General features: G+C 38.2%; 1 protein-coding gene and 1 non-coding gene across 6 annotated transcripts; one reads left to right on the top strand and one right to left on the bottom strand.

The window, feature by feature from the left end:
* The first annotated feature begins 1499 nt into the window (after positions 1 to 1499).
* On the top strand, positions 1500 to 11329 carry LOC136219362 (geranylgeranyl transferase type-2 subunit beta 1-like). 5 transcript variants are annotated; one of them, XM_066006745.1, is made up of 11 exons: positions 1502 to 1728; positions 2372 to 2504; positions 4059 to 4319; positions 4405 to 4555; positions 4696 to 4812; positions 5151 to 5217; positions 5323 to 5471; positions 6650 to 6783; positions 6869 to 6967; positions 9627 to 9702; positions 10803 to 11329. In XM_066006745.1, exons 4-11 carry the CDS (start codon positions 4432 to 4434, stop codon positions 10895 to 10897), a joined length of 861 nt encoding a protein of 286 aa, XP_065862817.1. In that variant the 5' UTR covers positions 1502 to 1728; positions 2372 to 2504; positions 4059 to 4319; positions 4405 to 4431; the 3' UTR covers positions 10898 to 11329. The 5 variants fall into 5 exon arrangements, with proteins under 5 accessions (XP_065862819.1, XP_065862820.1, XP_065862817.1 ...); XM_066006747.1 differs by lacking the exons at positions 9627 to 9702; positions 10803 to 11329 and adding an exon at positions 7074 to 7260 and having other exon boundaries at positions 1500 to 1728; XM_066006748.1 differs by lacking the exon at positions 9627 to 9702 and having other exon boundaries at positions 1501 to 1728.
* Positions 11330 to 22515: 11186 nt separating this feature from the next.
* LOC136221024 (small nucleolar RNA R71) lies at positions 22516 to 22622 on the bottom strand. The gene has a single exon (XR_010684817.1). It is a non-coding gene; the product is annotated as a small nucleolar RNA R71 (small nucleolar RNA).
* Between the last annotated feature and the right edge of the window lie 1302 nt (positions 22623 to 23924).

Raw genomic sequence — 23924 nt, 5'->3', positions numbered from 1 at the left:
GGGTGCAAGTGAGCCAGGGTGGTTCGCAAACTGTCCGAGCTCGGCTCGGTCCAAGCTCGGCTCTGTCCAAGCTCGGTCAAAGCTCGACTCGATAGAGCTCGGTTCGAGTTCGGGATCGGCTCGAAACATTCATGAGCCAAGCCGAGTTTCCTTAGGTTCGGCTCGAAAGCTCGTGAGCGGGCTCGATTGATTTTTTAACTACTATATATATTTTAATAATGAATTTATAATGTAAAAAAATAATGAATAAAAAAATAATTCTTTGATTTACACTAAAAAAATAAAAACACGTGTAATCTATATTAGTAAAAAAACGTTTAAATAGGAGTGGCCCAATTTATAATTAGGGTTCATTAGCTTGGATTAAAGCCGAAGCAGATCTTTCCTCTATGTTATTGGCCCAAATGAATAATGTTTTGAACAATAAATAAAAATTTCATAAACCTAATTAACATACCGCAGTATTCTTCTCACGCCACCCACACCACGCCGATTTTCTCCGTTCTCGTTCCCTATATCTAAATACATACAGCCAAGGGCGGAACCAGGGGGGTTGAGTGGGGCTCTAGCCTCGGCAACCGGCCGGGGGAATTTTTTTTTTAAATATCAAAACGACGTCGTTTTGGTCATGAGCAAAACGACGTCGTTTTGATTTTAATGAAAATAAATCAGAACTAAAAGGCACAGCACAGCACAACACAACAGCTAAATTAATACCTAAATCTAGGGGTGGCAACGGGGCGGGGCGGGGGCGGTTTTACATTCCCCATTCCGCGCCCAATATTTTCGGGGGCTGTTTCGGAGAATCCCAAAAACAATATTCGGAGATTTTTTGGCACCCACACCCACCCGCACGGTTCTCCACGGGTTTCGGAGAATCCCCAATCCCCAAATAAAATTTAAAAAATTTCTCAAATTTAAAATTCACTACGTGTTACTGGTATAAAATATCAGTTTAGAACAACAATAAAACGAAATTATAAAATATAACTTTAGATTAACAATAAAATAAAATTAAGTACTGATATAATAAAAAAACTTAGCATTCAGTATCAGTACTAATATAATAAAGAAACTCAATATTCAGTACTGATACATCTAAATACATATGATATATACCAAGAGTAGCAATAATCCAAAATTGATATACCAAGAGCACCAATAAAATAAAATTAAATTGTTGTATGTAGATAATAGTATTAGTTAACGTATCACAATGCTGATTATTTTTTAATCACATTTAAATACTAATTATCTTAGATATATATAATATTTTATTTTATTGTACGAGGATTTTGCGGGGATTTTACGGTCGGTTTTTCGAGGGCGGTTTGCGGATCTCCGAAGTTCGGAGATAGTAATACCCATCCCCGCCCAATTTTAATGTTCGGGGCTAAAATTTCCCCCGCCCCCAGCCCCACACCCAAAATTTTCGGTTTTTCCCGACCATGGGTTCGGATCCCCACGGTTTTCGGTTTTCCCCGCCCCATTGCCACCCCTACCTAAATCCCTAATTCAGAAGAGGAGAGCAACGAACGTAGACGATATCGCACACCGCCGGCTCAACTCAAGGGAATCGCACAAGACAAGAGGAGAGGAGCAGCCAGTCTCCACCGCCGGCCACCAGTCAGTCAGTCGCTGCTTGCTTGCTAGTCTCTACCGCCGGCCACCGTTCAGTTCAGTCGCTGCACTGCACAAAACGCAAAACGCAGAGGGAAAAAAACGCAGGTGATTTTCGCTTATCTTTTTTGTGCCTTTGTTGAGATGCCTATATTTGTTTGGTTTGAGATGCACCTATGAGTTTGTTCACTGTGTGTTGGCTTGATTTTTGGTTGTAATTATTGGATGGCTTTGCTGCGTTTTTGGTTTTACTGCGTTTTTGGTTGATTTATATGATGAAATGAGATTTAAAAAAAAGGAAGAGTAGTGATAGAATAATGATATGTATATATGTATGAATGGATTAGAAATATATTAACCTTGCTCTTTGATTGATTGAATGCTTGCTTAATACAATTTTGTAAGGACTCCTTCACTCCTTACAGTGAAGCTTTTCAGTGATGGAGTTTTTTTTTACCAAATTCCTATTGAAATTGGGATTGAATTGATTGGGATTGAAATTTCTATTAGTTGAAATTACTCTCATTTGAATTGCTGTTAGTTTAATTACTGTTTGTATTTATTTGAATTGGGATTGAAATTGCTGTTATTTGAATTACTGTATGTATTTAGTTGAATTGGGATTGAAATTGTTGTTAGTTGAATTGCTATCACTTGCATATTGGTCTTTTCAGAATGGACAAATTCATAACTAAAAGACGTTTCGAATTTTTTTTTGACGTTTTGATTTTTTTTTGCTGATATATTTTAGCCCTGGGTCATCCGGGTCCGCCACTGCATACAGCCACCCAATCTCAGCTTTATCTCTCTGCTGCCGGCAACCAATATCAGCTCTCTCTCCTTGCCGTCGATCTAGGAAGAAGGCTCTCTCTCTACCATGACAGGTTTGTTTTTTGCTTGACGAGCTTCGAGCTAAAGCCGCTCGACGAGCTCGAGCCGCTCGTCGACGAGCTTCGAGCTCGAGCCGAACCCATATCGAGCTCGAGCTGAGCTCTAAAGTGCCAAGCTCGACGAGCTTTGAGCTCGAGCCGAGCCGGATCTCAACATGTCTCGAGCCGAGCCGAGCCTGCCCCTGTTCGGTCTCGGTTCGGCTCGAGTTCACCCCTACTCCTAACCTCTCAATCTCTCCCTCAATTTCAAATTCCCCAACCCAAACTCTTAATCTGCTCTTCTCTCCCACTCTCTGCCGTCGTCATCGTTTGCCCGTTTGTCTCTCCCTCCTTCAATTTGAACTTCAAGAACAAATTTTTTACAAATCTCGAACCAGTAGGAACAAAACGAAGGTTGAATTGAACGACTTTTTCATTGCTTTTTATGGTTTGGGTTATGAATTATTTTGCTTGCTGATGAATTACAAATTTCGAACACTTCTTATTGTTTGCTGGTGAATTATGGTTTGCTGATGAATTTTAACTTGGGTTATAAATTATGGCTTGCTGATGAATTATGTTTTCATGGTTTGCTGGTGGTTTATGAAATATGGTTTGGGTTATGAATTATTTTGCTTGTTCATGAACTATTGTTTGCAAAAAGGTGTAATTCTTATGAACTTGTGTTTTTTCTGTAATTTTGGTGTTTGCTTATTTGCTGGTTATTATAATTTAGTACAAAAATACCTATAATGTTTAGAGACATGAGCAATTGTTTGGTACTTTGAAGCAATCTAACATTTAGTAATGGGATAAGGTGCAAAAGACAAGAACAATTTTACCCCTAACGTCTGAAATGATGCAATTTAACCTCTAACGTTGACAGCCAAAAGCAATTTTATCCCTGACGTTGTCAAGTTTGGGTCAATTTTAGAAATAATTCATCACACTGTCTTCTCGGTTATGAATCTTGTCATCTTAGCAAAAACATAAGATTAAACGTGAAAAAAAGTTAAAAAAAAATTAAAATATATACTGTCTATTTTACGAATTGGACAAAAAAAAATTCAAAATATTTCGCCGAATTAATAAATATTAACCTCCAATTCTACTATATTATTAAATCACAGAAAATATGATTTTTTTTAAAACGAACTGATATGCAATTGGTACATAATAAGAAATAAAAAATTTGTGTTTTACAATAATGTGTGATATTTACCCGATTTGTCAATGGTAAAATTGCTCTTTGCTGCCAACTTTAGGAGTAAAATTGCATCATTTTAGATGTTAGGGCTAAAATTGCTTATTGTGGTAAAAGTTATGGGTATTTTTACACCTTATCCCTTTAGTAATTTGACAAAAGTTTGAAGCAATTGTTAGTTTGTCCCCACTATATATAAATCCTGGATCCGTCCCTGGTGATGGAAACATTTTTTTTTTTTTTTGGCTTCCTTAATTTACTTTCACTGCTCTGCTTAATTGCATGTAATATTCCAATCCTGCGAATTTATGTTTGTAGCGTCTGCAACTTTAAAGATCTAAAATTGAAAAGTATAATTATGGCAGATGGGGGAGCTAGCAGTCGATAAAGGGCGGCCCGGTCGCATTACGCGTCCCCGCTGAGCGAGGGTCCGGGGAGGGGTCCCACCACAAGGGTGTATTGGGGGCAAGCCTTCCCTTGCCAATTTAATTGGCAAGAGGCCGCTCCTAAGACTCGAACCCGTGACCTCTGGTCACACGGCAACAACGTTTTACCGTTGCGCCAAGGCTCGCCCTCTGGAGCTAGCAGTCGATAATCATGTTAAATACATTTTATCTATTGAAAAGGTACACTATTTCTTTCATTTTATTTTTAATTGACTTGCTTTGACTGACTCGTCTAATTGCCACTCACTTTATTGTGTAATCAAAGAACAAGGATAGTATTGAATCTGTGGTGATGGAACACTTGAGAATGAATGGAGCATACTGGGGATTGACCACTCTAGATCTTCTGGGAAAGCTTGACGCAGTTGATTCAAATGAAGTAATTGAATGGATTGTGCAATGCCAACATCAATCTGGTATTTAAAGCATTTTCCCCTTCTTTGATTTATTTGCTTGCATTTATGTATTTTTTGTTGGAAAACTAGTTGTGGAGATAATACATGCACAATGATCTATTAAATATAGTTAGAATATTGACTACACACTTTGTGATTAGGTGGTTTTTCTGGTAATATTGGACATGATCCCCATATATTGTACACGCTGAGTGCCGTCCAAATTATGGTTCTTTTCGACAGGCTAAATGCTCTTGATGCTGAGAAAGTGTCAAACTGTATCCTTCCTGCCTTGTGTTTTTAGTTCTAAATTGTGACACTGACAACCATTATGGGTCATTTGCAAGTTTATATCTTATGCATGAGATGATTAATTATTATCACAAATTTTAGTGATAACAATTCCGCATTCTAGTTTTCACTTTTAGAAGTCCAACTTAAGTTGCTTTATATATGTGTAATTTATGCTCTCTAATTCTGATAGCTGAAAGATGGAGCCAAAAATAGGTTCAGACATGGATTGACTCCATGAGTTTGATCTGTATATGTAATCGATAAACTAAATGAAGATGCAAATATAATTGAGATTGCTTGTTTTCCTTAGTTATTTAGTCAGATGTTGCTGGGCTGCAGAATGAAGATGGATCCTTTTCCGGAGATGAATGGGGTGAAGTGGATACAAGGTGTTCTTTTGAATATTAAGTGATATGTAATATATTATGCTTGGTTTTGGAAATGTTAATCATAAAGTTATTTTCTTAACTAACCAATTTGTTTTTCATTTGCAGGTTCTCTTACATTGCTATATGCTGTCTCTCTTTATTGCATCGCTTGGACAAAATAAACGTGGAAAAAGCTGTGAACTACATTTTACGTTGCAAAAATATGGATGGTGGATTTGGATGCACTCCTGGTGGGGAGTCTCATGCTGGACAGAGTATGTTTCCAAGTTCCTGTTTATATATTAAAATTCTTTCTTAAATTGTGATTCGTTCTTGTGTAGACCCTTCACAAAGTTTTGACTCGTATGCTGCATTATTCTTGTGATGGCTGAAAATCTATCTAGAATTGGTATGGTAGCCTGGATTCATTTTTTCATTCTCATCTGAATTTTTTTTTCATGGGGTTCAAGTTTTTGTTCTCTCCATAGTTGGCACTCCTGTGATACATAAATATCTTTGCTCTAATTGTAGCAATTCTTCCCCTTGAGGGATCTTATCTCAAAGTGCAAATCTGGAGCTCATGAGCATAAATCATGATCTAGTCCAGTGTGGGATTGGTCTATCATCAGTTTTAATATGCTTCGACATATGGAAAGGTTTCGATGAGTTGGGGGAGATAATTTCTTAAAATTTTATCAGCTATAAAAAATAAACATGGCCTTAATCAGATGGGTGTTTATATGTATGGATTAATTATTTAGAATATAAAGGAACACTATTTATGAAAAATATTGCTGATAAATCTTGAAAAGTCTTTGAAGATGGTGGCTGATTGCTATTTTATAATAACTAAATAGAACATGTTGAAATCTTCCCGCAGAGGAAAATTAAGTAGAAAATATCTACAGGACAATTTACTGGCTGCCATTGATTTCACCAGAAAGATAATGCCATATAATAAGATAGTTTTTGGACCAGTTTCAGATCACATATTAACTAAATAATTTACTTTCATTTACAAAAAGGAATGAATTCCTTATATTTTCAATATAATGGCAACACTTTTTCATGTTTTTGAGTAAGTAATACCTTAGATTTTAACTCCTTGCTAGAAACTCTGAAATTTTTCTGTTACCTTGTGATGGAAGCTAATATTTCTTCCTTTTTAATATCCGGTCAACCATGTAATGACACAAGCAGAACAATGAAGGAGATTCACATAGATGCTCTTGAATGTGAAAGAATCTCTTCATATTGAAGAATATCTGTATGAATCTTCTTCATAGTTGTACTACTCCTTGACATTCCATTATAAACCATATGAGTTTCTCTTTTCATGCATAATTGAATTCTAATTCTTCAGTTAATGAATTTGTACCGTACTGAAGTTGCTGATTGGTTATTGAAGGAGAAAATCTGTTAAAAAGTTTGCTGTGCTCCTGGTGATTTGCAGTTTTCTGCTGTGTGGGTGCTCTTGCTATTACGGGGTCTCTCCATCATGTTGACAAGGACCTTCTTGGATGGTGGTTATGTGAGCGGCAAGTCAAATCTGGAGGTCTTAATGGTCGCCCTGAAAAGCTTCCTGATGTTGGTTTTTCTCTCAAAAATAAGATACTTCCTCTAAGTTTATTTATAGATATTCCAATTATGATTAGGTGTTGTGTGATTTCAGGTTTGCTACTCTTGGTGGGTTCTTTCTAGCTTGATAATTATTGACAGAGTTCATTGGATTAACAAGGAAAAGCTTATTAAGTTTATCTTAAACTGTCAGGTTAGTGTTATCTTTATGTTATGAACTAGAGAACCTATGGCTGTATTTGCACTTTAAATCTTAAGATGTGAAAAGACCCTTTTCAATTTTATTTTTTTGGTACTAGGGGGTGATCTCAATGGACACGTGGGTTCTAGGCGAGATGGGTTTGAGAGTGTTCATGGAGGGTATGGTTTTGGAGATAAGAATGAAGCAGGAAATGATATTTTGGAATTCGCATCAGCCTATGACTTGAGTATCATGAACACATGGTTTATGAAGAGAACATCCCACTTAGTGACTTATCGGAGTGGCGGTAATGCGAGCCAAATTGACTTCTTCTTAGTAAGGAGTGCTTGGAGAAAGAGTTATATTGATTGTAAGGTGATCCCTGGTGAGAGTACGACAACCCAACATAGAGTAGTGGTGCTAGATTTTCGAAGTAGGAAATGTATAAGAAAACAAACACCTCAAGTAGAGACTAAGATTAAGTGGTGGAAATTGCAAGGGGAGAATCAACAAAAATTTGTGGATGAGATGACCAAAAAAGATATTTGGACTTGCAATATGGATTCAGATATAGATTCAATATGGAATAAGATGGAGCATAGTATAAGGGAAGTAGCGAAGGAAGTTCTAGGGGAATCTAAAGGTAGCATGCCACCGGGTAAGGACACATCTTGGTGGACAGAAGAAGTACGACAAGCAGTAAAGAGTAAGAGAGAATCCTATAAACTATTGGGGAAATGTAGGAGTGACGAGAACTACGAAAAATACAAAGAGGCTAAAAGGGAAGTAAAGAAGGTCATACGAGATGCTAGAGCAAAGGTGAATCGGGATCTGTATACAAGATTGGATACGAAAGAAGGGGAAAGAGACATATATAGAATTGCTCGGATGAGAGATAGGAAGACGCGAGATCTCGGAAAAGTTAAATGTGTGAAGGATGTGGACCAGAAAGTCCTAGTTGGAGATAAGGATATCAAGGAACGATGGAGGTCCTATTTTGATGACTTATTTAATGGAGATCGCCAACAAGATGTTGGAGATATAAGTATCCATCACGATATGATAAATCATGAATGCCTGCGGAGAATTCAAAAGGGTGAAGTCAAAATGGCATTAAGTAAGATGAAGTTGAAGAAAGCAGTAGGACCTGATGGCATCCCTATTGAGATTTGGAGATGTTTGGGAGAAAGAGGAATCGAATGGTTGACGACGTTCTTCAACAAAATTTGGAGAAACAATAAGATGCCATCAGAATGGAGGAAAAGTACCTTAATCCCTTTGTATAAGAACAAAGGCGATGTCCAAGATTGTGCCAACTATCGGGGAATCAAATTAATGAGTCACACTATGAAACTTTGGGAGCGAGTGATTGAACAAAGGCTAAGGAGGACGGTGAAGATCTCGGAAAACCAGTTTGGCTTTATGCCGGGAAGATCAACTATGGAAGCCATCCATCTAATGAGACAATTAATGGAGCACTATCGAAATAAGAAGAAAGACTTGCATATGGTTTTCATTGACTTGGAGAAAGCATATGATAAGGTACCAAGGGAAGTACTTTGGTGGGCCTTGATAAGGAAAGGCATTTCGCGGAAATATATTGACATCATAAAGGACATGTATGAGGGAGTATGCACGAGTGTACGTACTAGTGTTGGGAAAACTGAAGAGTTTTCTATTACGATTGGAGTGCATCAAGGTTCCGCACTAAGCCCATTTCTTTTTGCCATCGTTATGGATGAACTAACAAGTTCACTTCAAGATGGTATACCATGGTGCATGCTGTTTGCAGATGATATTGTGTTGGTTGATGAGACGAAAGAAGGAGTGGAGATGAAGTTGGAACTATGGAGGCAAACTCTAGAATCTAGAGGCTTTAAGTTGAGTCGAAGTAAGACAGAATATTTGGAGTGTAAGTTTAGCGGCCGTAGGAGTAGGGAGGCAGGGACAATCACCCTAGATGGGAGAGTTGTTCAGGCCTCGGATTGCTTCCGGTATTTAGGATCTATTATCCAAACGGATGGAGAAGTAGATGGAGATGTTGCCCATAGGATTAAAGCTGGTTGGTCGAAGTGGAAGAGTGCTACGGGTTTCCTTTGTGATCCCGGCATGCCTAATAGATTGAAGGGAAAATTCTACCGGAAGGCAATTAGACCAGCATTGTTATATGGTACGGAGTGTTGGGCAGTGAAACACTGCCACATCCATAAGATGTCGGTGGCGGAGATGCGTATGTTGAGATGGATGTGTGGTCACACGAGAAAGGACCGGGTGCGTAATGAAATAATTAGGACAAAAGTAGGGGTTACATCTATTGAGAATAAAATGAGAGAAAACCGACTAAGGTGGTTTGGCCATGTGAGACGTAGAGCGCTTGATGCGCCGGTTAGGAGAACCGAAGAGTGGCAAAGGGATGTAGTGGTGAGGGGTAGGGGAAGACCTAAGCAAACTTGGAGGAGGGTGATCGAGAGTGATATGAGTTTATTGGGAATTGAGGAAAATATGGTAGTGGATAGGACGGAGTGGAGGGAGCGAATCTGTGTCGCTGACACGACTTGATTTTCACGGTTTTATATGATGGTTCATGTTAGCCGACCCCGAATCATTTCGGGACTAAGGCTTTGTTGTTGTTGTTGTTGTTGTTGGTAAATGTATTCAAACATGCATGCAGGACACAGAGAAAGGAGGAATTTCTGATAGACCTGATGATGCAGTTGATGTTTTTCATACCTATTTTGGAGTAGCTGGTACTTCTTTTTCTTTCAATTGATTTATTTGACTTGTGCATTTTACGACTTGTGTCCAACTTTATTTGCAATTGCTTCATTTGACCTAATGACCCAATGATGCTGTCCATTTACTGAGCATTGCTGGAACCCCTGCTTACCTTAGGGAAATTTCGTTTTTCTCTAATGTAGTATCAATTCCTACAAAACTTATTCTTTCGGTTTGAATTAAACATTGGAATAGGTATTTCACATGGGATAGTTGTCCCATTCCCCCTATTCCATGAACCAAACATGGCCTAAGGGTTTTAGGGCCTAGGTGCGAGGCATAGGAGCATGCCTAACAGTAGTGATGCACAAGCCAGCTGAGCTTATTGTATACAATTGTTAATAATCATAGCGTAGGTATAAACCTAGCTTCTATTTTTTCTAAATTTAATACAAAGATAAAAATGAGGTTGAAAACCGGAGTTGAAAAACGATCTTACTACTAAATGGCAAAAATCATAACAATATTCTTAATCCTTGTTGTTGCATTCAAATTGATCACCATTAAATTTTGTGTTCTCTAAACTTCTTGAAAGTAAATACCTTTGTGCTCATCTTAAGTGCTAGGGGGAATATTGGCTGTTAAACGAGATGTTTTTGCCTCTCTAAATACTAGAAGTAAAGGTGGATGTAACATGTTAACCTGTAATTTGTTTGGTATTATAACTCCTCCTACTGGCATTGTATAAGTAATACTAATAATCTAATAGATTCAACTTTTTCTTTGTTTTCCCCCTCTTAAGTTTTGCCATTTTCTTCTCTTGATTTTATATGGTATAGACGCTTTCTGAATACAAATGATTGGTATCGATGTATTATATTTCAAAAATCAAAGTAAGACAATAGAAGTTGAGTATTTATAAGGCAAACCCTTTTGTGTGCCTCGTGCCTGATTTTAGGCACACGCATTAGTGTAAGCGAGTTCATGAGGAGAGCCTGTCTCGGGTACAGCTTCAAAATTATGCTTATACATAATTCAATTTGTAATGATTTCCTAGGCTTTATATTGAACCTTGTGCATGCATTTAGTGTTAAGATTGTATTATTGATTAATTATTTGTTTGTTTATGCAGGTCTTTCACTTCTTGAATATCCAGGGGTGAAACCCATAGATCCTGCCTATGCTTTGCCTGTCCAAGTTATAAACAAGACTTTCTTTGGCAGATGACTTCCCTCAGATTTAATCTGTCCCAACAGCGTTTTTTATTCACAATCTATACAACACTAAACTTGCTTAGAGAAATGTTAGGGCAACTGATGATATTGTCAGTATTCTTCAACCGGCTGGCTTGTGTGTGATGGAAAGCTGCGTCGGTTGTTTGAGTTGCCCGAGAATATAGATCTGTTGTAGTTTTGAGAGTACTACCAAGCCATGGGGATGGTCAGTTAATTAGTCTATTACAAAAATTGCAAATTGTTTTCTTTTATTAGATTGAGTAAACAGTGATTTGTGATTTGTGATTAAAAGAAGGGTGACAATTATCATATTATTGTTCGTGTCGTGTCAATTATCGGATTAGTATCAAATGAGTCAACTCTAATCTAACCTGAAATATTTATTGGCACAATTGTGCCGATCTAATCGGCTTAGTATTGATTTCGTATTATGTTTTGAGTCGTATGTAATTTTATTATCTATGTATGTTAATGGTGATATTAAAAAATATAGGAGGATATAGTAATGTTTTTAAATATTTTATGCTTTTTTGGATTAAGATTTTAACAATAATTATGCAAAAGTCCATTAATATCGTGTTGGGTTCATGATGATGATTTTCCAGTTTCTGATGATTTGCTTTCCATCTATTCCCTACAATCATGCTCATCGGAGAGTCTTACTCCCACTTACCCCCTGGTAAATATTCATCTACTGCCGTCCAAATATGACAGACCCATTTCTGTTATTGGTCTTATGGATACTGGGGCTCAAAAGACAATGATCGGCTGGGAGCTCCTGCAATTCACACCAAAACGAAGGCCTCTTACACTCTTAATGGCCATGACATGGTTCTTTTATTGCAAGGAGACCAGAAACTAGAATCATTACTTAAGATATGATATACAAGAACAACAACAACAACAACAACAAAGCCTTAGTCCCGAAATGATTCGGGGTCGCTAACATGAACCATCATATAAAACCGTGAAAATCAAGCCGTGTCAGCGACACAGATTCGCTCCCTTCGCTCCGTCCTATCCACTACCAAATTTTCCTCAATTCCCAGTAAACTCATATCACTCTCGATCACCCTCCTCCAAGTTTGCTTAGGTCTTCCCCTACCCCTCACCACTACATACCTTTGCCACTCTTCGGTTCTCCTAACCGGCGCATCAAGCGCTCTACGTCTCACATGACCAAACCACCTTAGTCGGTTTCCTCTCATTTTATTCTCAATAGATGTGACCCCTACTTTTGTCCTAATTATTTCATTACGCACCCGGTCCTTTCTCGTATGACCACACATCCATCTCAACATACGCATCTCCGCCACCGACATCTTATGGATGTGGCAGTGTTTCACTGCCCAACACTCCGTACCATATAACAATGCTGGTCTAATTGCCGTCCAGTAGAATTTTCCCTTCAATCTATTAGGCATGCCGGGATCACAAAGGAAACCCGTAGCACTCTTCCACTTCGACCAACCAGCTTTAATCCTATGAGCAACATCTCCATCTACTTCTCCATCCGTTTGGATAATAGATCCTAAATACCGGAAGCAATCCGAGGCTTGAACAACTCTCCCATCTAGGGTGATTGTCCCTGCCTCCCTACTCCTACGGCCGCTAAACTTACACTCCAAATATTCTGTCTTACTTCGACTCAACTTAAAGCCTCTAGATTCTAGAGTTTGTCTCCATAGTTCCAACTTCCTCTCCACTCCTTCTTTCGTCTCATCAACCAACACAATATCATCTGCAAACAGCATGCACCATGGTATACCATCTTGAAGTGAACTTGTTAGTTCGTCCATAACGATGGCAAAAAGAAATGGGCTTAGTGCGGAACCTTGATGCACTCCAATCGTAATAGGAAACTCTTCAGTCTTCCCAACACTAGTACGTACACTCGTGCATACTCCCTCATACATGTCCTTTATGATGTCAATATATTTCCGCGAAATGCCTTTCCTTGTCAAGGCCCACCAAAGTACTTCCCTTGGTACCTTATCATATGCTTTCTCCAAGTCAATGAAAACCATATGCAAGTCTTTCTTCTTATTTCGATAGTGCTCCATTAATTGTCTCATTAGATGGATGGCTTCCATAGTTGATCTTCCCGGCATAAAGCCAAACTGGTTTTCCGAGATCTTCACCGTCCTCCTTAGCCTTTGTTCGATCACTCACTCCCAAAGTTTCATAGTGTGACTCATTAATTTGATTCCCCGATAGTTGGCACAATCTTGGACATCGCCTTTGTTCTTATACAAAGGGATTAAGGTACTTTTCCTCCATTCGGATGGCATCTTATTGTTTCTCCAAATTTTGTTGAAGAACGTCGTCAACCATTCGATTCCTCTTTCTCCCAAACATCTACAAATCTCAATAGGGATGCCATCAGGTCCTACTGCTTTCTTCAACTTCATCTTACTTAATGCCATTTTGACTTCACCGTTTTGAATTCTCCGCATGCATTCATGATTTATCATATCGTGATGGATACTTATATCTCCAACATCTTGTTGGCGATCTCCATTAAATAAGTCATCAAAATAGGACCTCCATCGTTCCTTGATATCCTTATCTCCAACTAGGACTTTCTGGTCCACGTCCTTCACACATTTAACTTTTCCGAGATCTCGCGTCTTTCTATCTCTCATCCGAGCAATTCTATATATGTCTCTTTCCCCTTCTTTCGTATCCAATCTTGTATACAGATCCCGATTCACCTTTGCTCTAGCATCTCGTATGACCTTCTTTACTTCCCTTTTAGCCTCTTTGTATTTTTCGTAGTTCTCATCACTCCTACATTTCCCCAATAGTTTATAGGATTCTCTCTTACTCTTTACTGCTTGTCGTACTTCTTCTGTCCACCAAGATGTGTCCTTACCCGGTGGCATGCTACCTTTAGATTCCCCTAGAACTTCCTTCGCTACTTCCCTTATACTATGCTCCATCTTATTCCATATCGAATCTATATCTGAATCCATATTGCAAGTCCAAATATCTTTTTTGGTCATCTCATCCACAAATTTTTGTTGATTCTCCCCTTGCAATTTCCACCACTTAATCTTAGTCTCTACTTGTGGTGTTTGTTTTCTTATACATTTCCTACTTCGAAAATCTAGCACCACTACTCTATGTTGGGTTGTCGTACTCTCACCAGGGATCACCTTACAATCAATATAACTCTTTCTCCAAGCACTCCTTACTAAGAAGAAGTCAATTTGGCTCGCATTACCGCCACTCCGATAAGTCACTAAGTGGGATGTTCTCTTCATAAACCATGTGTTCATGATACTCAAGTTATAGGCTGATGCGAATTCCAAAATATCATTTCCTGCTTCATTCTTATCTCCAAAACCATACCCTCCATGAACACTCTCAAACCCATCTCGCCTAGAACCCACGTGTCCATTGAGATCACCCCCCAGTACCATTTTTTCATCCCTATGAACCTGTTGCACCACTTCCTCTAAGTCATCCCAAAAAGCTTGTCTTATAGACACATCTAATCCTATTTGTGGCGCATATGCACTAATGACATTCACAACCTCATCCCCTATCACTAGCTTAACACTCATAATTCTATCGCTCTTCCTAGACACCGCTACTACATCATCAATATACTCCCTATCAATAAGAATACCTACTCCATTTCTACCCTTATCCTTTCCTGAGTACCAAAGCTTATAACCCCAAGGAGCTATCTCTCTAGCCTTGGCTCCAACCCACTTGGTTTCTTGTAGGCACAATATATTTATTCTCCTCCTCTTCATAACATCTACAATTTCAGCTAATCTTCCTGTCAAAGAACCTATGTTCCATGTCCCAAAGCGTAACCTACTACCCTTACCCCTACCCCTACCATTACCGTGGACTAGCTTATTTACCCGCAACCCTTGCATATTTGACACCACCCCCGGGTCCTGGGGTGGCGCGCCGCTTCGGGGCGACGACCTAGCAACCCTTGCACATTTATCACTACACCCGGGTCTAGGAAGTGCAGCGCGTCGCTGAGTAGGGAACGCCCCAACGATATTTATATTATGGTTCATGTCATAAGATGTGGCTAAGTTTTACGCTGGCCGCCACAAACCTACCGCAACCCTCCTCCTTTGTCCGGGCTTGGGACCGGCTGTAAAGGTCACCAAGTGACCCTCACATGCGGAGTTACTTAAGATATGATATGACTAAACTAAATTAAGAAAGTATTTTGGAAAGAGAGAAGGGTTTAGAAAGCCATAAGTTTTATTACACAAAGAGTATTTTACAATGGGACACAAAGGATGATCTTACAAATGAGGGGTAAATTTCATCTATGGTGTACAACTTTTGCTCCATTTCACACTTTGGTGTACAACCTTCAATTTGTCTCATTAATATGTACGACCTTATAGGTGACCTCCCACTTTAGTGTATAGCAGGTAAAAATGACCGGTCAACGCTTGGTCAACGCGCCACCTTAGCATTTTTTTATTTTTCCATTTAAAAAAATAGGACCCACTTCTTATACAATTACTAAAATACCCTTCTTCATTTTGAAATTACTACAATACCCTCATCCCCTTCCTTGCAACCCATCTCTTCCTCTTTTCCTTTCCCTCTCTAGCTCCTCTCTCTAAAAAAAACTTTTAATCTCTCTCAATGATTTGGGGGGACAAGAATAACAATATCAATATCATAAAAATCGTCCAAAGCAAGCCAAGAACAACAATATAATGTGATTAAATCTTGTGTCTTTTTTCTTCAAGTTCAGCCAAAAGTGAACTTGTTTAAGCCTCTGAGTTGAATTTAGGTTCTTATTTTGCTGCTCCTTTTTGTTTTTCTTCTTGGAGATGGGGGAAGTAATTATAATTATAGGAGAAGACTAGATCTAAAGTTGGGTTTGAATTGATTAGTGAAATTAAATATTTAACAAATACAAAAATAATTGGGTGTCCTCTTCTCTCTTTATGTTTCCCTTTCTCTCTCTATGACGCATGAAGATTTGCATTTCCAAAATATCCATCTGTTATTTCTGGCTGCAATCTTCTTCTTAAACCGATTAGCAACATAAGTTTTGTTTCTTTCTCGGGTTCAGCTCCTCGATTTCGAATCACAGCTCGCTAGGACTGATTGCAGCGAAGATATAACGCGACTTCTGAATTGGCTTTTGCTTTAAGCTTTGGTGAAATAAAACTCTTTTCTCCAAGTGGGAAGAAAAAATTGTTGAGTTTAAGAACGTGAGGTTTTGAGATGTTGAATTAAGGTTAGAGATGATGAGTTTGGTTCAGGAAAGTAAAGACCCTTTTTTTTAATCTAAAAGATGAAGCCTGAGATCATTTGAACTTAATTTTTTTATTGATTTGTTTTTAGGCTTTCATTAGGGTCATGGAGATTAATCTAATTTCTGCCATTTTTTCTAGTTGTTTCATAATTGTAGAGAGAGAAACAAATTTGAAAAAAGAGATTAGTGAGAGAAATTTAAAGAGAGAAAGGAATAGAGGGAAGAAGATGAAGATATGGAAGATAGGGGTAAAAGAGTAAAAGAATGAAATTATTATTATTTTTAATTTGTGGGACCCACTTTAACTAATGACTTGAATAAAAAATGCTGAGGTGGCACGTTGACCAAGCGTTGACCGGTCATTTTTACCTACTGTACACTAAAGTGGGAGGTCACCTATAAGGTCGTATATATTAATGAGACAAATTGAAGGTTGTACACCAAAGTGTGAAATTGAGCAAAGGTTGTACACCATTGATGAAATTTACCCTACAAATGAGCCAAAGCTTCCTTATATAGGAAAAACCTTAGGAACAAGACAATGAAAAAGAAAAGATAAGAATAACATTTTATCTTGCTTACACAACACACACCACACCATTATCTTTTTGAAAGATAAGAATAGAATCTTATCTTTCTTACACCATTACACAACATTATTATCACAATACAAGAAAAGCACAAACATAATTCTTAAACCACAACTTTTGGACAAGTAACACTTATGTCTTCTATATAATGACTAAGAGAGAGATTAAAGTTCCTCCAGTCTTCATCGTCTGAATCAATGTCGCCATACAGAGATTCATACTATGGTCCTCTCCTTTCGCGTGGGTCCGGATAGGGGTCTTGGGAATCTTGGAAGTAATGAGGTGGAACTTGAGGTTCTTGAGGTGGCACTTGAGTTGCTTGAGGTGGCACTTGAGGTGGTACTTGAGTTGCTTGAGGTGGCACTTGAGGTGGTCTTGATCTGGAAGAAGATGCTTGTCCTGGTTCTGGTTGTTGTTGTGAAGTCATAAATGGAGTCCGAGCTGACACTAAGTGAATGTTAACTGGCTTGACAAGGTACAGAGTAGTACTAAGAATTTGGTTAGCATTGAGATCATAACCATTAAGACAACAAAGATAATTTTTTAGTGCCATTTTTCCATTGCCTTTGGTTTCCTGTATTGGAGTAAAAAAAGTATTCCACTCATAAGCTTCATTTTGAGTCCAAAATTTCCCTTGCATATCTTGGAAGTATGGCATGTGGATGATAAACACTGCACTAGTTGATAAGTGGGACGTTGCACTATCCCAGAGCTTGAGTCTTTCAATTATTTTCTGGAGTTCCTTTCGCCACCACGAAAGGGGGGCATACCAGTCCATTAAAGTCCATAATAGAGAATCACATTGCTGTTCTTCATGGAGGTGATGGAACATTTCCAAGACTGGTATTTCAATGGCAATAGAATAGAGAATCGTTAAGCACCAAATGCACCATAATTCGAAAGAGAGAAGATCTTGTGTGGGTTTCAGACGGAAAAGGATAAGGAAAGGGCAATCCTGGTAAAATTCATCAGGTTTAGGGAGGTTCCTTGCAGTGAGGAAGTCTTTAAAGTGAACAAACATGTGGGTTTTGGCATTGAAATTAGTTCTAGGAAGAAAGGGGTGAAGGGCTACATGATTCTTAGGAGTAGAGGATGCCATGAAGATGATAGGTAGGGAGGTGATAGAGGTAATAAGTGAAGGTTGTGGTCTGAAGAGTAAGTCTGGGATGAGGTTCTGGTTTCCTTTTATATGCTCCACATGGAAGTCATATTTTGCAAACCAGTCCTTAAGTCTCAATAATTGTTGGCTAGGGAGAGACTTATTTTTGAATTCAAGGATTTTCGGAAAAGATGAATTATCCATTCTGACAGTGAAATGATGACCGATGAGATGGAATTCAAATTTCTTTATACCATTTTTTACCGCAAGAATCTCTTTGATCGTGGTGTGATAATGTTGCTCTACAGCTTTGAATTGTCTACTAGCATGTCCACAGTAATGAGAAGTTCCATCAACTTATTCAATAAGCAATGCACCCCAATGTTCATCACTAGTGTCTATTTGTAAAACACGCTTTCCAGTGCCAGGTATCTTTAATGCTGGAGGATTTTGAGCCACAACTTTAAGTTGCTGAATAGCTTTAGTTTGGACATGACTCCACGATGGGGCATTCTTTTTCAACATCTTTGATAATTGGCTAGTGTGCTCAGAGACACGAGGGATGAATTCCCGGATGTAATTGATGATTCCCAAGAATTGCTGAATTTGCTTTACAGAAAGATTTTCATCAGGGAATCTCAATAATTCTTGAGAAATGTGGGGTCCAGGCTGATATTGGCCATCATGGAATCTCATGCCTAAAAACTCCACTGAGTCCTGTCCAATAATGCTATTCTTTTCAGAAAGCATTATGCCATGCTGATCTACAATGTGCTAGAATTGGGCCAAAAGACTATTATGGGCTTGGACGTCTTTTGAGAAGAGTAAGATATCATCAATGTAGATAAGAGCACTACGAAGGATGGGCTCAAAAATCTTGATCATGGCATTTTGGAACAGAGATGGGGCTGTTTTTAGCCCAAAAGGCATAACTCTCCATTGATATTGGGCTGTAGGAATGCAAAATGCTGTCTTGTAACGATCTTCTGGATGAATCCCAAGCTGCCAAAAACCTGCTTTGAGATCAAATTTTGAAAAGATATGGGCTTCATTGAGATGGACAAATAAGGAATTAATCCTCGGAAGGGGAAATTTGTCATCTATTAGAAAGCCATTGAGGGGCTTGTAGTCAATCACAAGCCTTTTCTTTGCACGAACTATTTCTGACCGCTTCTCGACATAAAATGCTTGACAAGCCCAAGGAGATGTGGTTGGCTCTATCAAGCCTTGTTGCAACAATTGAGCACATTCTTCTTTTGCCAAGAGAAGGTCAACAGGTGTCAGGCCCAGATGCGTTGACTTTGTGGGATTGACATCTTCATTAAGCTTGAAAGGAAATTTGATGAAGAAATCCTTATTTTTCCAAAGTGGTGAGGGATGCGAGAATTGTGAGTGGGAATCAGCACATGACTTCAAGAGAAGTTTTGTAATTTGTTGAAAATCTGGTGAGACTTCAGCTAGGGAGTACATCTTAGGGACGCACGTCTACAATTTTAATTGTCGTTTGTAACGAATCCCTTCAGGGAGAATTTGTAACCCTTTAACTTTCTGATAGACATCAAAACCAACTAAGATGTCTTTGTCTGGAAGTGCTGACCCGAGGACTTTGACCCAAATGATACTGTTAGGGAAAAACTGAATCCTAATGGGTTTTTTGGATCTGAGTGTAGTGGAAAATACTTTGCCGTTTGCAGCCTTGAAATACTCATAGTGGGTTTCCCATGAGGTATTAGGCAAAATTGATGGATTAACCATCGTCTTTTGAGCCCCAGTATCCATAAGACCAATAACAGAAATGGGTCTGTCGTATTTGGACGACAGTAGATGAATATTTACCAGGGGGTAAGTGGGAGTGAGACTCTCCGATGAGCATGATTGTAGGGAATAGATGGGAAGCAAATCATCAGAAACTGGGAAATCATCATCAGAATCTTCTAAAGAAGAAGAATCTGTATAATCTTCATCTTGCCCTGAGTACAAGGATTCAACATCTGCATCTTCAAGACTGTAGGAAAGTTGTTGGACCAATTTTTGAGCCTTTTGTGGCTGATTTGGACATTTACGAGCGTAATGCCCCTTTTGACCACAAATGTAACACCGATCAGCGCGCTTATTCCGGTTGGTATTTTTCTTGAAAAACTTGAATCGTTTCTGCCGTCTAGACCCTTGATATGAATTAGGGAATTTAGAGAATCTAGAGAACTTCTTGTAGTGTTTCTTCTTTGAGGGACGACAGTCACATTTGCTATCCTTGCACTTGATATGTAGGTAAGATTTGTTGCAAAATTTCTGAGCAAGATTCCTTTGGGACATGATATTGCTGAAGAGGCGTTGTTGCTCACACAATTTCTCTAGAGCAAGAAGAGTTAATTGGTGAATTTCCCCAATGCTGATGTTAAGCCCAAAATATACCTAAAATATCATTAATATTTACATCATTTTTTATTACGAATTTGTGTTATTTATATCTGTTTAGATTACTTTTACTTTCGAATATCTTTCTTTCTTGCAAGGTACTTGAATATTTGATAAAATCCAAATAGGAACGAAAAAGGATCTAAAACAGAAGAAAAGCCCTACAAAAGGAGTCAAAGACGACGTAAATCGAAAGCGCCAAGTCGAGGACACGAACGAAAGCAAGAAGTAAGAAAACCTGCCGGGCCGCGACAGTGGATCCCAGACCCGCGGCCGCGACACGCGTGGTATAACCTTTTCTCCCCTTCGTCCGTCGCTCAGCTCAGTGCTACGTCATTCACGGCCGCGGATTACTATCCTCGGTAAGTGCAGAAATTCACCAAGAGCATTTAACACATGCTGAAAATCCAAGAAACGCGTTCGTTCAAGTGGATAAAGACGTCCTTTCACAACGGACACGACTCTTAACCAACGGATACATCACTTCAAACACAACCCTTCAACATCTATAAATAAAGAGTTGATGTTGAGAAAAAGGGTAATGAAATGCTATAATATAGATATAGAAATCAGAGCGTAGAACTTATGTCGAAGTTCTAAGTAAAAACATTTCGAGAGTTAGAAATTAGATTCTGTACAAAACAAGATGAGGTACACATATTGTTTATAGTTTAATTACAACTCAGTAGCGTTTAGACATTGTTCCAGTTTTAGTTTGCATCATGGTAGTGGCCGACCGAATCCCTATTACGAAGTTACAGCGAGAAGATTGAGTAAAGTGTTCGCCCCCGAGCTTGACAACCTCCTTGGAAACCCAAGGAAGCGGAACCGATCAAGCCCTTCACTTGCACGCCCTCGAAGAACTCGATGCTCCTTATTCTCTGTAAACTTGTATCAATTTATATTTCATCTAATAAAGTCCGTTCTATTCGACAAATCGTTATGCAGCACTTATGGTAACCAATCCAATATAAGTGAGGCTGGTGTTTTCATTAATATGCACTTGAATTCAAAATCATTACAAGGAAACTTTGTTGAACACTTAGGCAAATTATCATCTCGAAAGAGTGTTAATTTGAGTAAGGGCAACTATCCCGAAAGGGTTTTGTCGCGTTCAAAGCCAATTAATTAGAGGTTCCGTCATTTATTTCATCATCATAATAATACAAAGTTTAAGTTGTTTTCTTTGCTTAATGCAAATGAACAAATTCATTCATTTTTCTAATAAGTTCTAAATGTTCATGTTTTGTAAAATTCATCCTTAAAATCAGAAGATCTTTCTAACAATCGATTTATTCTAAATACATAATCTTATTCCAGCATTTTCAAATACTCAAAGTTCACAAATTCAATCAAATAAATTTCCTAAATTCAATTAATCCAATTTTCACTTTTCATTTATATTTAATAATAAACCCAACAAGTTCGAAATTAATAATTCAAAAATAAGTTTTTCGTTAAAAAACGTATCCCTGTGGGATCGATATTTTTATTACTACAAGCGAAACCGTGCACTTGCGGAAATCGCTCAACAAGTTTTTGGCGCCGTTGCCGGGGATACGCCAAAATTTTTGACAAATTTTTTTTTTTTTTTTTTTGTATTTTATTTTCGAATATAGGTTTATACATTATTTTTATACAATTTTTATATTTTATTTATTTTTCAGTTTATATAACACATTTTTTTTTCAATTTTGTTTTGAAGGTAGTTTGGCTCGTGTAACAATTTCAAGTTCATGCGCAGTTCGCGAAATTCGGACACGCCACCAGATCCTTTTGATCCAGAAATTGAAAGAACACTTAAGAAAAACAAGAAAAATAACAAAAACAAAGACAAAACACCCTTAAAAACCAAAGTAGTCCAGCCAGAAATCATGGCCGATCCACCGACACTTATGGATTATGCTAGGCCAGGAATGACCGGTGTAACTAATAGTGTAGTTAGACCCCGTATAAACGCAAATCAATTTGAAATTAAGCCTGCTTTGCTTAATATGTTGCAAAACAACGTAACGTTTTACGGATTGCCTAACGAAAACCCTAATGCACATTTGACAAATTTCTTAGAAATTTGTGACACTTTTAAAATTACTGATGTAACAGCCGAAGCAATCAAACTTCGCCTCTTTCCTTTCACTTTGAAGGATAAGGCAAAAATTTGGTTAACTTCTATGCCTGCTGCAACATTTGAAACTTGGGACCAATTAGCCCAAGCATTTTTACAAAAATATTTTCCCTTAGCAAAAACCGCAAGAGTCATCAAAGAGTTGACATCTTTTACACAAAATGATAATGAAACTCTTTATGAAGCTTGGGAACGTTTTAAAGAACTTCAACGTTTATGCCCACACCACCAATTGCCAGATGCACTTTTAATGCAGACATTCTATAATGGATTAAATCCTACGACTAGAGGTTCATTAGATGCTATGTCTGGAGGGTTATTTATGAAGAAGACGTCCGCCCAAGCAAGAGAACTTTTGGAGGAAATGGCAATCAACAGCAGTATGTGGCCCGCAGAGCGTGGACATATACCAACGGCGAAACCATCATCCTCATGTACATCATCAGTTAAAGGTGTAATGAATCTTGATCCTGTAGCAATGTTACAAGCCCAATTTTCTGCCTTATCGTACAAAATTGATAAATTTATGGCACCATGCGATCCTAATGATCCGATCCAGAGAGACATTGATTACGAAGGTATGAATGAGATAGAACAGGTAAATTTTGTCCAAGGACAAAACCAAACTACTAATCCTTATTCTAATACTTATAATCCTGGATGGAGAAATCATCCTAACTTTAACTGGAAAGATGGTAATAATAATAATAATACAAATGCTAATCAATATCGTATAAATAATTATCAAAATCAAACAAGAGATACGATTAGCACTTTATCTTCAAAAATCGACAAATTTATAGATGCTATGAATGGAAAGGTAAGTAATCAAGACGATGGTTTTAAACGGATCGAAAATAAATTCGATCAGCTTATCAAAAACCAATCATCTAGCATCCATAATTTGGAGGTTCAAATTGGACAACTTGCTAAATCAATTCCATCCCGCAAAGAGGGAAGTCTTCCCAGCCAAACGGAAGAAAATCCGAAAGAGCATGTTAAGGCTATCACTCTTCGTTCGGGGAAAAACTACTTAGGTCCGGAAATGCCCGGAAATTCAACTTTACCTGGAAATGATTCACCACAATCCAAAGAAGATACATTAAAACAAAAAGATACGCCAATTGACTCTAATCCAAAACCTTTTGTACCAAAGCCACCTTTTCCACACAGGGTCCGAAATAAGGACCATGATAAACAACTTTTATCATTTTTAGACAAACTTAAAAATTTGCATATAAATTATCATTATGGAAAATTCTTGAAAGATTTAATTTCAAAAAAGATTAGTTGGGAAGGAATTTCATCCATTTCACTTTCTGAAGAATGTAGTTCGATAGTATCAAGCAAATTACCTACTAAACTCAAAGATCTCGGATGCTTTACCATTCCGTGTACTTTGGGAAATATGGAATTCCCAAGCTGTCTTTGCGATTTAGGAGCTAGTATAAACTTGATGCCATTGTCTATTTTTGAGAAATTAGGATTAGAAGAAGACATCAAGCGTACCAATATGGTTTTGCAATTAGCGGATCA

This window comes from Euphorbia lathyris, chromosome 2 (assembly GCF_963576675.1).
Source record: "Euphorbia lathyris chromosome 2, ddEupLath1.1, whole genome shotgun sequence".
Taxonomy (NCBI): Eukaryota; Viridiplantae; Streptophyta; class Magnoliopsida; order Malpighiales; family Euphorbiaceae; genus Euphorbia; species Euphorbia lathyris.
This window is presented reverse-complemented; position numbering and strand designations above follow the sequence as displayed.